The 16,064-nt window shown below is 53.5% G+C and overlaps 2 protein-coding genes across 4 annotated transcripts in view; one reads left to right on the top strand and one right to left on the bottom strand.

The window, feature by feature from the left end:
* Positions 1-6,523, bottom strand: part of NISCH (nischarin) — a 33,187-nt gene extending 26,664 nt beyond the window's left edge. For all 3 annotated transcript variants that reach the window (XM_047095398.1, XM_047095399.1, XM_047095400.1), the window contains exons 1-3: positions 6,400-6,523; positions 4,145-4,228; positions 3,370-3,552 (exon numbers count right to left, since the gene is read on the bottom strand). In XM_047095398.1, coding sequence (XP_046951354.1) covers positions 3,370-3,552; positions 4,145-4,228; positions 6,400-6,495 — 363 coding nt within the window. In that variant the 5' untranslated portion in view covers positions 6,496-6,523. The remainder of the gene's footprint in view (positions 1-3,369; positions 3,553-4,144; positions 4,229-6,399) is intronic.
* A 1,755-nt stretch (positions 6,524-8,278) lies between these two features.
* TNNC1 (troponin C1, slow skeletal and cardiac type) lies at positions 8,279-11,084 on the top strand. Its single transcript, XM_047097573.1, has 6 exons — positions 8,279-8,302; positions 9,814-9,844; positions 10,050-10,196; positions 10,473-10,587; positions 10,831-10,967; positions 11,053-11,084. Exons 1-6 carry the CDS (start codon positions 8,279-8,281, stop codon positions 11,082-11,084), a joined length of 486 nt encoding a protein of 161 aa, XP_046953529.1.
* The last annotated feature ends 4,980 nt before the right edge of the window (positions 11,085-16,064 follow it).

The following is a 16,064-nucleotide window of genomic DNA, read 5'->3' as shown; positions in this document are numbered from 1 at the left end:
AATCAAAACAAGGAGACACCACTTCACACCCACTAGGATGGCTATCAAAAAAAGTGGACAGTACCAAGTTCGACAAGGATGTGGGGGGAAGAGAGCCTGTATATTACTGATAGGAATGTCAAATGGAAAAATTTTGGCAGCTCCCCACAGGACCCAGCAATGCCACTCTTTATATATCTCCAACAGAAAGGAAAATATATGGTCCATATAAAAACTTATATGTGAATGTTCACAGCAGCATTATGCATAATAGCCAAAACGTGGAAACCCAAATGTCCGTCGACTGAAAGATAATGTCGTACATCTAAACAGCAGAGTATTACTCAGCCAAAAAAGGACCAGAGTACAATACAAATGGACCTTGCAAGCATCATGCTAAGCAAAAGAAGCCCATCACAAAGGCCACATTTGTATGATTCCATTTATATGAAATGTCCAGAATAGACAAATCCATGGGGTACAGAAAGTACATCAGTGATTACTGATGGGTACACAGTTCCTTTTCAGAATGATGAATGTTCTGGAATTAGACAGTGGTGATATCCACACAACTATGTGAATATACTAAAACCAAGGAACTGTATGCCTTACAAGAGTGAATTCTATGGTATGTGAATTCTATTTTAACGAAAAAAAAAAAAAACAAAACACAAAAAAACAAAAAACCAGGCTCAGGACAAGTAGGGTTCCCTGAGCCAGACCTGTCCAACGTCAGCCCCACAAGAAGTGGAACACGTTGGGAACAATTTCAGTGAGGATGCTGATGGGACAAAGGTCGGCAGAAACATTCCCTTTAGAGCATCCAGCCTACAGAAAAGGCTGACAAATCTTTCAGGTCCTGTTTGTTCAAACTCATTTGAAGATCTAGTGGTTCTCAACCAGATGCAATTTTGTCCCTCAGGGGAATATTTGTCAATGCGTGAGGCCATTTTGGTTGTCACAACCTGGGGCGGCTACTGGCGTCCAGGGGGCAGAGTACAGAGATGCCGCTCAGCAGTGCACAGGACAATCCTCATGACAATCATCCAGCCCCAAAGGTCAACAGTGCCACGGCTGAGAAACCAGGATTTAAGGTAATGATGGGTCAATTACTTTTTTAAAATCCTTGCATGTATACAACCCAGGGCCCTTCTTCTTTTTTTTTATTTTTATTTTTTATTATTTTTTATTTTTTGAGAGACAGACAGGGGGAGACACAGAATCCGAAGCATGCTCCAGACTCTGAGCTGTCAGCACAGAGCCCGATGAGGGGCTCGAACTCACAAACTGCGAGAACATGACCTGAGCTGAAGTTGGACACTTAACCGACTGAGCCACCCAGGCACTCCCATGGGCCCTTGTGATAACAGTAATTTCAGTATGTCTGATATGTTCCAAACCAGAACCTCAGATGTGGGCCAGCCCAGGCCTACCTCAGGCAAACCTATCTCAGAAGAGCAGCCCAGGCCTTTCCATGCTCAGAGCTGGGCAAACCTGAGGTAGCCAGGAGATTTGTTCCTCAAAGGCCTAGGTCTTAACTAATGAATTATACTTTCAAAGGGCTGCTTATCAAGTTTTAGCCTTTAATGACTAATCAAAGCTTTCTTAAAGAACAGCATTTCCTAAAATACTAACCGATAGTTTCTCTGAAAAACTCCCATAAGGAATGGAAATTTTTCCTCACATACAGAAAGAAAATGTAAAAAAAAAAATACCTACAACAGGAAACTGCTAGCCACATACACTACTGGTATATGCTGAATAAAATCCAAAGCATTTATATAGATACATGCCATCTGTAAATGTCACCCTTTTTCCTCACAGCCCCTCCAAGCTTAGTGACCCAATACTAGCGTTATCACCAAATTTCCAGGCTCTATCTAGCACTCCAAGAAAGGTTCAACTGTCCTACTCTGAAAGCACTTCAAGAAAGTTGTGTTTTAAACATTATTGGAGCCTTTAAGGCCACAACCTACAGGTCCCTTCCTAAAAGGTAAGCCTGAAAATGGAATGGGTTCTTTCATATCTTCATCACGTAGAGAGAAAACAATTAAATGTCAATTATCCAAAAACCTATCACCCAGAGATGACTCTTAGTATTGTGGTATATGATCTTTCAGAATTTTCCTGGACAAATATTCCCACATAAACCTATTTTCAAAAAAACAGGACCATTTTATAGCCTTCTCATTTCATATAGTAATATACTTATTTTCCTTTGTCAATGAATCCACAGCTACACCATCATTTTCTAGCAGAATATCCAATTACATGATCAAAAATCCTGTGATTTTTTTAAAAAACCGCCTCCACTGGACTTTTGATAGTCTTCAGTATTTTGCTACTATCCTGGAATGTACCTATATCCTTTTCTTTTCTTTTCCTTTTTTTTTTAAATTTACTTTGAGAGAGAAGGGGGGCAGGCATGAGCGAGCTGGGGAGGGGCAGTGAGAGAAAGAGAGGGAGAGGGAGAGGGAGAGGGAGAGGGAGAGGGAGAGGGAGAGGAGGGGGAGGGGGAGGGAGGGGGAGGGAGGGGGAGGGAGGGGGAGGGAGGGAGGGGAGGGAGGGGGAGGGAGGGGGAGGGAGGGGGAGGGAGGGAGAGGGAGAATCCCAAACAAGCTCCACACTGCCACCACAGAGCCCAATGCAGAGTGTGAATCCACAAACAGTGAGATCGTGACCTGAGCCGAAATCTAGAGTCAGATTCTCAACCTACTTAGCCACCGACTGAGCCACCCATACCTATATCCTTTTCACAGTGGCCTGACTTTCCCCCACTAGAATAAATTCGAAGAAATGGAATTGTTAGCTGTTTTCAATGTTTGAGTTTCACACAGCTGAACTTCCCTGTGTGAAGTGTGACAGCTTGTCCTGTCACCAGCAGCCCATGAAAGTTGTTCCTCTATCCAAAGGGAGTACAGAGCTGCTCCAGGGCATATACTGCAGTCTATCTATCTACGGACACTCGGCACCCTGGACCCTGAAGATGCCCTCAGATAGCAATATTCTGCTGACACAGCCTGACTCCTTAGTCCTGAGCTGTAAACCAACAACGAAATGATAGTCTGTGCCAGGTGTCAGCTGTTTCTAATCTACCCGCATCCATTTGGACGGAAAACTAGCTTCAACACCCACAGGCTGTTTTTGCTCAACAAAATGCCATGTGGTAAAGGAAAACCTGTCTGTGGTTACAGGCTAATTTAGAGCAAATCTGTCAACAAACATGCTCCTGCCCATATCCCGTCCCCACCCCGGTGATGTTCCTACATCTTTCTAACCTCGGGGTCAAACCCCAGCCCATCTCTCCTGAAAGCTGAGACTGAACACTGGTTTATGCCTTGAGCTGTGGTGGCTGCAGGCTTGCAAGGGGACTTACTAGGAGGAACTTACGTAGAAATGAAAATGTAAGAAGTGGGCCAGCACACTGGGGGCCACACCAGGGAAGGTGGCCAGGAGCGTCTGCAGGTAGATCTCCAGATCCTTCTCTCTCTTTTCCACCAAGCTTCTCGAGTTTTTCCCAATTATCTTTTTGGGCGGAAGTAGGTTTTTATCAATTTTCCTTTCTGCAACCAGCTGTAAGAAAACAGAAGCACGGTCAACCACAGACCAAGAGGTTCTGCAATGGTGCAGGACCAAGGCAAGCAGCCTGAGGACAGGAGACTGTCACAACTTCCACAACCCGTCTTGGCAGCAGTGTCAGAATTAGTGACCAAACTAGTGCATCTGGAACTTGGCCTCATCAGAGTCAACTAGGATTAGAAATACCACTACAATCCCAGACAAGGAGCTCCATCTGGAGACTGTGGAGACATTCAGAAAATACCTCCAGGCCTCTAAAAACCATCATCTTTTCCAAACCAGAATGGAAAAGAATCAGGGCGGTACTCTGTCTTTAAAACACTCATGTTGCAAATGACCCAGAGAAAGGCAGCTCTACCCAAAAACAAAGAAAGAAATGGAATTACAGCTGGATATTAAAGTATAGGCTCTGGAATAGCTACAGTCAGGTGAAACAAGTTCAAACCTGTTTCCTCCCCAGGAAACTAAACATTATAGGCACGGAGCCGGTTTTGTCCTAAATTTAATGTGTGGCACAATGGGAATTTGGCCTAAAAGCACCCCCCCCCAAGCCCTGAGACACAGATCCCCAGTTCTCAAAAGTTACCTTTTCGTGCAGATCATAGAAATCGCTGTAGCGGTGCTTGACTGTCCATTCATGGCTGCCAACAGTGACCTGGATGATGTAAACCTACAAGGGAAAACCAATAGTCCTTGCCCAGCCAGCAACAAGGAAAGCCTAGTTCTCCCCTCAGCAATAGCTGCAGGCCACCCAGACGGTCCCAGCACCCAGGCCAAAGCTAGGCTGCCCTTGCCTGTTAGCCTCCGCATCTGACCCTAAGTAGCAGGACCCCCTCTCAACCTCCTCCACAGTCCTAGCACTGGCTGGCAGGCACATGGAATCGATCTGTGGCTCTGTCCAACAGTGAGGAACAAAAAAGGTGACCATCCTATCAAGCCATCTCTTTAGTTTTTTTTTTTTTTTTACTTCCAGCCTCCAACCTGAGCTGCAGGCAAGGCCACCCTTCCAGGGGAGGCATAACAGGGTGGGGTCTGGAGGGACTAGCTTCTCTGCTGTATATTTTTCCAGGTGCCCCGACTATATCCTAGAAGCAAGTCCCTTCCCAAAGCTTTCAGCTGGTTCATGGCTATGATTTCTGTTGCTGAGCCAGGAGTCAAAGTACTAAGAAGTTGATGGGAGCGCGGGGGAAGAGCAGTGATGAACAATCAAATCCTAGCAGAAGGCAATATAGCTTAGCGGTTAAGGGAATGGGCCCTGGAGTCAAGGAAGACCTGAGTTCAAAACTCAGGTTCTGCCATTTCCCGGCTGTGGCTTATGTAAGTGACTGGGAGCCTAAATTCTCTCTGAGACTCAGTTTTTCCACCTTAAAATCTGATAGGCTTAACAATCGAATAAAGTAATTCACGTAAAATGCTTCGCACAAGGCGTGACATGTAGCAAATGTTAAACAAACGTAGGTGTGTTAATAATATTCAACTCAGCACAGCCAGAGACAAGCCGTAGGGTCAGCCTGGATCACCACTTCCCTGGTACCCATGCAGAGGAAGGCCTCAACCCCTCCGAATGAGAGCTTTTTTGGAACTGACATCCCAGCTGAATGCTGCTTAGGGGTGATGGACAGCCAGCCATCCGCTCAGAGATCTTAACCCTCACCTGGAGAGGCCCTCTGGTCCCAGTGTCCTGCCCCTCTCTGCAGCATGCAGGGAAGGGGGAGGAGAAATAATCAACTCAGCTGAAGCCTCCAAGGAAGAGCAGCCATTTCTCTAGGACCGGCCTGTTGCTCCAGGATCCTCCCCCAGCCCCTTTCCAGCCTGGCAGCTTCCCTCTCCCTCCTGCTGCCCAGGAAAGGAAAAAGAGCCAGGGAAATGACCCTTAGGAGGAGGGTTAGGATGAGGCCCAAAGTGGTGGGGTGAAGGCAGGGCCAAAGCCCCCAACCCCCACCACTTCCCACCCTCAGGGAACAAAGAACCAGAGGCTGGGAGATGCTCAACACGCCCCCACCCCAAGACCAGTCCCTGCTAGGCAGCCTACCAGGTCCAGCAACCTGGTGATCAACCCCATCCAGACCCAGAAAAGCCTCCCAACTCCATCACAGTCTGGAACTCTATCCCCCTTTTCTGTTCTCCACCTCCCCAGCCTTGATTGAAGTGTGTGGGCGGCTTGCTGCCCCGACAGCCACCGCCCCCCTCCCCCCCCCCGCAAACCATGAAGACCCCTGAGGTTCCTGGGTCTTAACAGTTTCTGTCCAGAGTGACCATCTCAATTCCCCCGCGTCACGGCTCCACTCCTCCCCCATTCTGGTCAATGCCTGACCCCCTAGGGCCTCGGAGCTCCAGATCCCCCCGTCATTTTTAAAGCAAATCTCAATTGCGACTCCAACCCCCCCCCCAAGATCAAGACCCCGCTCCCTCTTCTTCAGGGCCTGCAGGGACCCCCGAACCTTTCCCCTGATTACATCCATCTGAGACCCCTCCCCTCCTGGAGCCCCTGTCACGTCCTCCCAGGCCCGCGCCCTTCCAGGCCTAGAGGATCTACAAGGGCCTCCGCCTCATCTAGACTCCCGTTCTTCCGCAGACCCCCTTTATCGCCAGATCCTCCCCAACCCTAACCTTTTCTGAAAATGTACCCATTCCCCAAGCTCCCTCCCTGGACCCAACCCGGTACCCTGTTTCCGGACATGCGGAACCGAACCCCCTTCCTCAAATTCCTCTCCTCGAAATCTGGGTCCCCGCTACCCCCTCCTCACCGGTGGCGGTGCCCAGATACCCCCCAATCCTCTCGACTCGGACTTCGGGTTCCAGTCGCTACCCCTAGTTATGGCGCTCGCGCCCCCTGCACACCGTATACGTGTCCACGAGCTCAGAGCCCACGACGCGCGCCTCCTTGACTGGCTCGGCCTCTCGCTCGGGCCCGAAGCAGCGCGCCGCCGCCGCCATATTCCGGGATCCGTTCCTGCAGCCGCTGCCGCCGGTCGCAGACTGGCAGGAGCAAGGGGCGGGGTCGGCGTCCCACCCGCCCCCGTCGCACGCCGTGCCTCCATCTTGGCCCCGCCTCCTCCTCGCGCCCTCGCCCCGCCCCTCGCGTGTAATTGACAGCAGCCGCCAAAGGCGCGCGTGCGCAAGCCGTAGAGGCCTGAGAGTTTGTATGATTAATGATCTGTGTCTTGCGGTGCTCCCTGCAGCCTGGGAGAAGACATGCACTGGGCCGGGGACAGTCCTGTACATTGCCACTCGGTGCCCTGGAAGGGAAGACAGAAGATCCCGCACCTCCCGGGCAACCCAAAGCAAGTCATTGCACCACCTGGCCTCAGTTTCCCAGTCCTGAAAAGGGGCAGGCCAAACCTGGCTTTCAGGCTCATTCCCTGTAGGACACGAGAGGGTTGAAGGAGACATATGAGCTGTGCTTAGAGCCCGAGCTGGACAGAGGTTCTTAACCTCTCCAAGACTTGGAGAGCTGTTTTATAAGAGGTTAATCAATGCAGTGCCCAGCACTCAAGGCCTGGAGCTTGTGTGGTTATCAAGTGGGGGTTCTGCATGTAGGTGGGAGGGATATGTGCTGGCCATCGAGTGCAAGACCCCCAGATGGTGCCCTATCAGAGCTCAGAAGGAGGGGATGGCAGACTGGCCCTGGACACAGAAACTACAGTGCTGGAATGGGAGAAGCACAGGTACAGAGAATCCTAACTGGGGAAGCCCCCAGACCCAGAAGAGGGAGATGGTAACCCAGCTGGAGGGGATAGTAGCACAGATAGAGCATCTGTGTTTATTGAATGACTAAGTGAAGCTTACTCAAGCCCAGAGCACTCCTTGGGGAGATGAGAGGTCTTGGGCATGGATCCTCTGACACTCCTGGCTGAAGGGGTCCGGACCACTCTGTACTAAGGTGGGTCAATAACTTCCTTCTCCAGTGGTATCTGGGTAGCTCAGTCGGTTAAGCCTCTGACTTCAGCTCAGGTCATGATCTCATGGTTTGTGGGTTCTAGCCCCTTGTCAGACTCTGTGCTAACAGCCTGGAGCCTGCTTTGGATTCTGTGTCTCACCTCTCTCTCTTTGCCCTTCCCCCACCTGTGTGCATGCCCCCCCCCAAAGTAAATAAATAAACTTTTTAAAAAACTAAAAAAAAATAATAACTTCCTTCTCCAACAGTTACACAGCACCATACTCTGAGCTTGGCTTTCAAAGCTTCTCTTGGCACAGCCTCTCCTTGCTTACTGCTGGCCAGCACTCCCCCCCCACCCCCCCCAGCAGGTTTAACTTAAGCCAGGGACTACCAAGTCGGTCATACCTTGAGCAAGTCACTAGTTCCTCCAGGAGCCTCAGTTTCCTCATCTGAAAAGTGGGAATAATATTGCCCACCTCTCTAATCAGATAGGAGTTGAGTAACTGCGTATAGGAGCCTAGATTGGGGTCCACTACTTTGCAGCATCTGTCCTGTCTTCGGCTCATGTTTTCATTCATTCAAGAAACCTTTCCAGAGGGTCCCTTGGGGGGCATGGGGGACAGAGAGGGAAAGATGTGGTCCTTGCAGCCCTTCCTCTGCTCCCTGCACTGGGCAGAGGACACAGGAACTCAAGCCAGCCTGAGATCACCAGGGCTGGGGGAGGGGGTGGAGGATACTGCAAACAGGGGTGGGCTGGGCCAGCAGGAATGTGGTGGGGCAGGGCTATTTAAGCCCAGGACTGGCTGGCAACGCCAGCAGCCTGCCCTGTGAGCCACCAGCATGGATGACATCTACAAGGCTGCGGTGAGGGACTGGGCTGGGCAGGGCTGGGGTGGGTGGGCCCACTGGGGGCTCACTCAACTCAGGATGGGGGTGGGCACAAAGGTGGTTGAGACCCAGGAAAGGGCCCTGCACTTTCAGCCCAAGCCCTCAAGGGGACGGTGGATCTGGCATTCCAGTTCTAGGGTGTGGAAGGAGTGAGGGGTTCAGGGTCTGGAGAGAAGCTGTCAGGTGGGTAGAGGAGATCACAGCTTTTAGCATCATGTCTGTCCCCATCTCCAAGTGTCTGTAGTCTGTGTCACTGTCTTCCGGCCACATCTCCCTTCACTTGTGTCTGTGGTCTCTGGACCTTTGCCTTTTTTAGTCTTTTTCCATCTCTTTGTTCCTTCCAAGCTGTCCCTCCGAGTCTCTGCTGCTGTCTCCCTGTCCCCCCGACCCCTTCCTGCCCCTTACATTCTGCTTCTCACACTCACGATCCCCCACCTACCTCCAGTTCCTTGGATGGCTGAAGATGCTGTGGAGGGTGGGACAAGAGTTTGAGGAGGGGGCTGGAGAGCTGGAATCCTAAGCTGGAGAAGGGGCTTTGAAGTTTGAGGTAGACAGGGAAGCACTGGCCACAGGGGAGAGACAGGGAAAAGGGAATAGAGATCCGGGGCCCCAGCCCACATCAGGCCTGGCAGGCACAAGTCTCGGTGGTTTAGCCAGGGGTGAGGGCTGGAGAGTGGTCACCCCAAGTCCCTGCAGCATCCTGGGGTCACAGAGGGGTTTTAGATGCTAGTCCCTCCCAGGAGGGGGGTGTTGCTGACCTCCCCCTGCCCCAGAGACAAGGACATTCGGCACAGACAGCTGTCCCCAGGGGAACGCTTCCCTCCACCCTGGTAGTGCAGCCCCCTCCTGGGCAGGGAAGATCTACAGCTGGCTCTGGGGGCGGCCCTGCCTATCCTGCAGGAGTCCATGGATCTGGGGCGGGTAGCCCTCCACCCCGTGCCCATACAAGGCCTGGCGGGGCTGGGGACTAATTTTGGCTCCTGAGGCACCATCAGGCCAGGGGGCCAGATAACGCTGCCCCACCCCCTGCATGCCAGAGTCCCCAGAACAATCACCAGGTTTAACTTTGTCCCCTGTTAAAAATAGCCCAGTGGCTATCCCGGTCAGATTACTGTGGGTGGCTTTGCCCATCCCCACACTGGTTTTATTGTCCCAACCTGAGGGACAGCTGTCCCTCAGGCCTCTCAGCTTGGGTTTCAGAAGGGGGGCCAAAAGGGCATTGAGTGAGTGGTCACTGACTATTGTTACTCAGGGTCACCTTGGCCCTGGAGGGGGCACCCACCTGTCACCCTGGCCCTAAGCCCAGTCTTAGTGAGGCCAGCTGGGTCACCTCAGGGCTTCAGGGACAGGGAGGGAGGCCTGAGGACTGTGACCTGGGAATGGCCTGTCTATTCCTGGCTTCACTCTTCCTATCTGTGGAATGGGTTGGTTTCCTTAAAAGCAACTAAGGCCTGAGTCTGAGTCCTGAGACCTCTTTTCCTCTCTAGGTAGAACAGCTGACAGAAGAGCAGAAAAATGGTGAGTGCCCAAACATATGTGTGGGGACAGCAGGGCTGGGCTGGGAGAGCATGAGGACCCCAGAGGCTGGGTCCCTCTCAGTGTGACCCACTGAGGTCTTGGGGGGAAATGGGCAAGTTGGCAGGTGGCCCCAGGGGTCTGGCCTTCTGGGGTCTTTGCTTCTGAGCCCTGGCCACTCTGCACTTCCCCCCTACCTTGGACACAGAGTTCAAGGCAGCCTTTGACATCTTCGTGCTGGGCGCTGAGGATGGCTGCATCAGCACCAAGGAGCTGGGCAAGGTGATGAGGATGCTGGGACAGAACCCTACACCTGAGGAGCTGCAGGAGATGATTGACGAGGTGGATGAGGACGGTGAGCCCCTCTGTCCCCCCCGTCCCGCCCCAGGCTCCAGACCCATATCACCCTCTGGTTGCTGAGGACCTGAGTCCTGACTCCGCCACTTATTATTCTGTGCCCTTGAAGGAACTATTTTGCCTCTCTGAGCCTCAGTAATCTCATCTATGAAATGGGGATAACGACCGCACTCGTCTCACAGGGTTGCTAAAAGGATGCAGCAAAAATACTGGAGTCTAATGTTGAGACCATTGTAACCGTCCCTCACTAATGGCTGTGCTGCTAACCTTGTAGGCAGTGGCACCGTGGACTTTGATGAGTTCCTGGTCATGATGGTTCGGTGCATGAAGGATGACAGCAAAGGAAAGTCTGAGGAGGAGCTGTCAGACCTCTTCCGCATGTTTGACAAGTGAGTGCATGATGCTGGACCTCTGACCCTGAACCTAACAGAGCTGGGGAAAGGGGGACAGTTTGTGATGTCAAGGTCTCGGTCTCCCATTCTGTGCAATGGGGGAATGGGATGCCCCACCTCCCAGTGGCCCTGCCTTGCCTCTTGGGGTCATGGGTGGGGCTGCTTCTTCCCTTCATCTAGCCCCCACCATGAGCTCTCGAGGTCCCCTTCACCCTCTCCACCCCACTCCCCACCCCCCAGAAATGCTGATGGCTACATCGACCTGGATGAGCTGAAGGTGATGCTTCAAGCTACAGGTGAGACCATCACAGAAGATGACATCGAGGAGCTCATGAAGGATGGTGACAAGAACAACGATGGCCGCATTGACTATGACGGTGAGGGGCGGGGTGTGCTGGGTCCCCGTTGCCCACACCCTGCCTAGCCCCCTTCTCTGACCGAGACCTGTCTCTCTCTCCACAGAGTTCCTGGAGTTCATGAAGGGGGTGGAGTAGACACCAACCCTCTCCCAGAGCTGCCTGTGCTACCTGGCGACTCCAGCCGGACCCTGGGGTGGGGGTAAGGGACCAGGGTCCCCAGCATGTGAGCTTGGGTGTGTCCTTGGCCGACCATGGACCCTCACTGACTGCCTCCCCCAGCCCTATCCTAGGGAACTTAAATAAAGCCCTGCTCCCTGGAGGCCTGGTGTCTGGCTTTCATTCCCAGGGGGCTGTGGATGCTCCACCAGGGTCCACTGATGCTCTGATGACCACTCCCTGCTTTATCCCAGAGCCTGTGTTCTGCCCATCCCTGTACATAGGCTTCTGCCAGAGGGGTTAGATTAGATTAGAGATTACCATGTTCCATGGCCCGCTGACTCCTTTCTATGACTGTTGATGTCCAGATGATTCAGCATCTGGAATTGGTGGTGGCCTGGGAATCCACATTTAACAGGCTCCTGGCGGCTGTGGCTCTGGTCAGCCAGTTGGCTGAGAGGTCCTGTGCTTGGAGAGAACAGGGAACCCTTCTAGGCCCTGGAGGCCACTCGGCACAGCAGCCCAGCTCCTTCTCGGCTCTGGTTGTGGAGAAGCAGGATGCCACATGGGCTCAGTAGGCTGTAGTACCAGTCCATGTGCCCGCTCGCTTGCATTTCGTGCTGGCAACACTGATTCCCTAGCACTGAGGGACACACCGTCTCTTCTCTTTCCACTCACCCATTTGCCAGGTGAGGACCCCAGCACCCAGAGAGGCACAGGGACCTGTCAAGGTCATCCAGCGAGCCTGGCAGAGAGCAGAGAGCCTGGCTCCCAGGCCAGGGCTCTGTCTGATGAACCAGGTCCAGACGGGTATAATTTCCAGTTCTCCTGAGCCTCAGAGGCTCCAGCGACCCACTTTCCCTCCCTGACAGAATGGAAGTGTGAGACTTGGTGGCTCTCAGCTTAATGGGGGCCAGAGCTGCAGCCAGAACATTGAGTGGCTTCAAGTGGCACTGGCCTTGGAGCGGGGGCCACAAGGACATGGAGGTATCAGCATGATGCTTGCAGGAGCGACAGCTGCCACGGTGTGTAGGCTCCATCCAGAATGCCAGCAGCTGTCTTTGCTCCGCCCCACCGCTCCGAGGCCTCTCCACCTGTGCCCCAGCCTTAGCACTCCCCAGACAGGCCCAGCATTCCGGAGATGGTCTGGAATTCTGGGGATGCCTCCAGTGGAGACCAGAGCCACAGGAGTTGCCTGGTCCCTGGGGAGGCCTGAGGGGAGATCTGAGGGGTCCCTTCAGGCCCACCCTTGGGAGCAGGAGAACTCAAGGACCTACACGTACACCTAGGAATGACAACATCCCAGGAGAGCAGGCGGGGCCACAGTGGGCCCACCTGCCAGTGCGCCATTCCACAGTTTAAGCACATACCTACTTTATGCCTGGCGTGGGCTGTATGCAACCCTCCAGAGGGAAGCCTCGTCCCTAATTTCATGAAATTTACCATCAACTTGGGAAGACAAAAGAGAGCAATGAGTGCAGTGAGGAGAGCAGTGTATGCTGGAATGGGGATTGTAGAGATGTGATGACCAGTGGTCCAGGAAGGCTTCCTGGAGGAAGTGCATTTCTGGTGGGACAATCACAGAAGAGATGAAGAGTCCTTTGTCCATGTCAAAGTTGAGATACCTCTGGGACAGGATGGTGGGGATGTCAAAGTGGGACTGGAGCTAAGTGAGAGGGCAGAAAGAGGACTATAAACTCAGGTGTCATCGGAGTAAGAAGGTAACAGAGATGCCCTGGTCCTGGATGAGGGCCCCGGGGAGAGAGTATAGAGAGAGGTGGCCCACAACTGGACACTGGACATCCCGCATAGGTTGTCCAAGAGAGGAGATGTGGCCAGGGGCATGGGAGAGACCCTGGGTGAGTGAGGGGCTCAGGGGGGGAGGGATGGGGGCATTGAAAGTGGCTGGTGACCCTGAGGTTAGGGAACTAGAGGCTCCTAAGGCCTTGGCCACCTGAACATGAGGGTTTCATTGGAACAATGGGATGGGAGCCCAACTGGAGAGGATCAAAGGAGTGAGGCAAGGCAAAGGGGAGAATGGTGAGCATGGACACTACTGGTGAAGTCTTACAGGAAATGCACCGACGCTGCAGGGAGATGTGGAGTCCAGGGACGCTCATTGAAGGAGGTGGGGCAGGGAATGATTGGGAAAAACCCAGTGAAGCTGGCAAAGGGTAATGCAAGACACAGAGGCAAGCCTATAGAAGGTGGGTGGCAACGTGTCTCTGGGGAGTGTTTTAAGGGTCTGCTTCTAAGTGCTGGGCCCCCTGGATCCAAGCTGGACAAGGAGACAGGGGCTGGAATGGAGGCAACGAAGAAAGAACCGTGGCAGTGGGGTTACTGAGTGCAGGAGGGGGTGCCCAGGGGAAGACATGTTCTGAACGGAGATGCCGAAGGTTACCTCCCTATTGGTGGTGAGCTGGAGGATGGGTGGCTGATGTGGGGGCAGGGGGAGGTGGTTGTCTGCGAGGAGAACCGGGGGGAGAGGGGGGCACCGGGGGGATGTGGGATGCTGTTGGGATTGGGAAAGAAGAGAGAAACTCCAAGAGTTAAGCTTTCTGTGAACAAAACAGGAGGATGGCTGGACCAGCTATCAAGAGGTTACATGTGGGTAGGGGGGTGGCTGGCTGTGCCTTAAAGAGAGGTCCAGAGTCAGGGGGAGCCTGTGCGATTGTCCCAATGTCTCTTCTAGAATGAGGTTGGTTGGGGAGGAACCAGAGGCATCCATTCCTTCCAGGCATGCTCACCCCAGAATTCTAGCTGGGAGAGGCCGGGCTATGGCCCTCCACATACCTACCTGGTGGCGCCTGATGTGCGAGCACGCACATCACACATGTATATGGCCACGGGCTCACAAGTTCCCATCAGCACATGGCACTAAGCTCCCTACATGCATCACCTAATTTGACTGTTTTGCTGTATCCAGTCCTCTCCCTTTTTTCTGCACTGTGTGTCATCTTTTGCCTAGATAGTGCTTCCTCCATGAAGCCTCCCTTGATTTCTTGATCAGAATCAATTACCGGAGTCTCCTACTGCCCCTACCTTTTCATATTATGATTGTCTGGTTGCTGCCTGCTGCTCCAGGGTCTTTGGTTTCTGCTGAGTGGCCCCACTGCCAACGCACAGGGCTTGACACAGTGGGCAGCTTTAGGACCTCCTGCAGTTCCCTCTTTGTCCAGTAGGTGGCACAAGATGCTCGTGGCTGGGCCCATTGATCTGAGGTATCAAGGGTACCCTCAGAGTCTGTTTTCCAACTTACAGCCAGCAAGCATTGGCCTTCACAGAAGATCCTTACCCCCTTCCCTGACTGGGAAAATGAGGCCCAAAGAGGGAGAAGACCTGCCCGAGGCCATACAACAAGTTAACAGTAGACCTGGGGCTCCCAGCCCCCGCCACAGGCTGTTTTTCTGCAGTGTGGAGTGGCCTGCCCTGTGCATCCTGCTCCGATATACCCGGGTCTCCCTGCAGCTGCAGCTGGGTGCCTAGCTAAACTGAGACCCCCAGGGTGAGCTGGCTGACTGAGGAGATGTGGGCCTCCTGCCCACAGCTGGTGGCCACATGCTAGATGAGAGGCTATGTCCAACCCCATCTTCAGCCAGACGTTGGCCCCCAGCCCGGTTTTCAGGCTGAAACATCTCCCCAGGGAGATAGAGGCAGAGGGGCTCCAGCCTTCTGAGGGCTCATGACATAATCACCACCATGGCAGGCCCTGAACAAGCACACCTCACTCGTATAGAGCCTGTTACACCCAAGGTGGCTGCTCCCTGCCCACGGAAGGAGACTGAGGCCCAAAGAGGGAAAGGCTTTAGCCAAGTTTCTCCAAGGAGCCAGAGGCTGGGTGGGCTGACACTAGTCCCTGGCCTCCCTGAGAAATCGCTTGCCCAATGCCAGGAGGCACTGCATATGCCCTGGGAAGAGGCATATATGTATTATGGGGAGATGGAGACAGGGAGACAGGATTCCAGGTCCCTGGGTCATTCTCATGCTGACTCTAGGAGCCAACCTGTTTCCCTTGCAGGGATGAGATGGGGGTGGGGGAGACAGGACCCCAGTACTCCAGGAGCCCCAGAAGATAAAGAGAGTCACAGGAAGGCCCAGGGCTGAGCGGAGTCTGTTCTCAGCCTGCTGTGTGGCCTGAGCCAGGTCCTTCCCTCTCTAATGCCCCCAAGTTTCCTGACCACTATCTAAGGGCTCAGGCTCGTCCACCTGGGAGACCTAATTTGCAGGAGTTTCTAGAATCCTTGGAGCTCCAACTCCAGCTGAAGTTTGAAATCTTAGTGCCTCAGATCTGAGTAAAGGGCTCTGGGGTGGAGTACTGTGGGTGAGGGGGTGCAGAGACAGGAGCTGCTGTGGGATGGGGGGCGTAGGGAGGTCCCCTTACTTACCCCTACTCAACCCCTCAGCCTTGTGTCTCCCTTGTCCGGCTTCTGTGGCTCTCCTGCCCTGAATTGGTGCTCAGGCTAGAGGGAGTAAGGGTGTGAGCACGCTACCTCCACCTTCACCCCAAAGGGATCGTGTGTGTGTAGGGTCTGAGTGCAGAGAGGAACTCTGGGAAGAACCCACCACTCACCTGGTGACATTCTGGGCCCTGGAGCTCTGGTGGGCCTGGAGGGCTGAGGGACACAGCAATGGGAGAGTTCCCTAGCATGAAGTGGATCCTGTCCTCTGCCCCAGTGAGCTGGGATGGGGCCTGGAGACCAGACAGGGACAGGCCTGGGTGGAGGAGGCTGGGCTCATCTTTTGCCAACCTCAGATCTATGAAGTGTAGCCAGACTTCCAGCCCCCACCCAAAGCATGGAGTCCCTTGGACTGGAATGACCCTCCCAGGCAACTTGGGCCCTGCCAAGGGAGCTGGGGAGCCAGGCCAGTGCTTCAGGGGGCTGGACCTTCCTGGTGTCAGGGATCTGGGCCCAGAGTCAGTTTGTCTTTGTCATGGAGACTGTCACGGGCAATGGAAGG

This window comes from Lynx rufus, unplaced genomic scaffold (assembly GCF_022079265.1).
Source record: "Lynx rufus isolate CCGP_SWC_20201006 ecotype Redwood Valley unplaced genomic scaffold, mLynRuf1.p SCAF_4, whole genome shotgun sequence".
NCBI lineage: Eukaryota > Metazoa > Chordata > Mammalia > Carnivora > Felidae > Lynx > Lynx rufus.
This window is presented reverse-complemented; position numbering and strand designations above follow the sequence as displayed.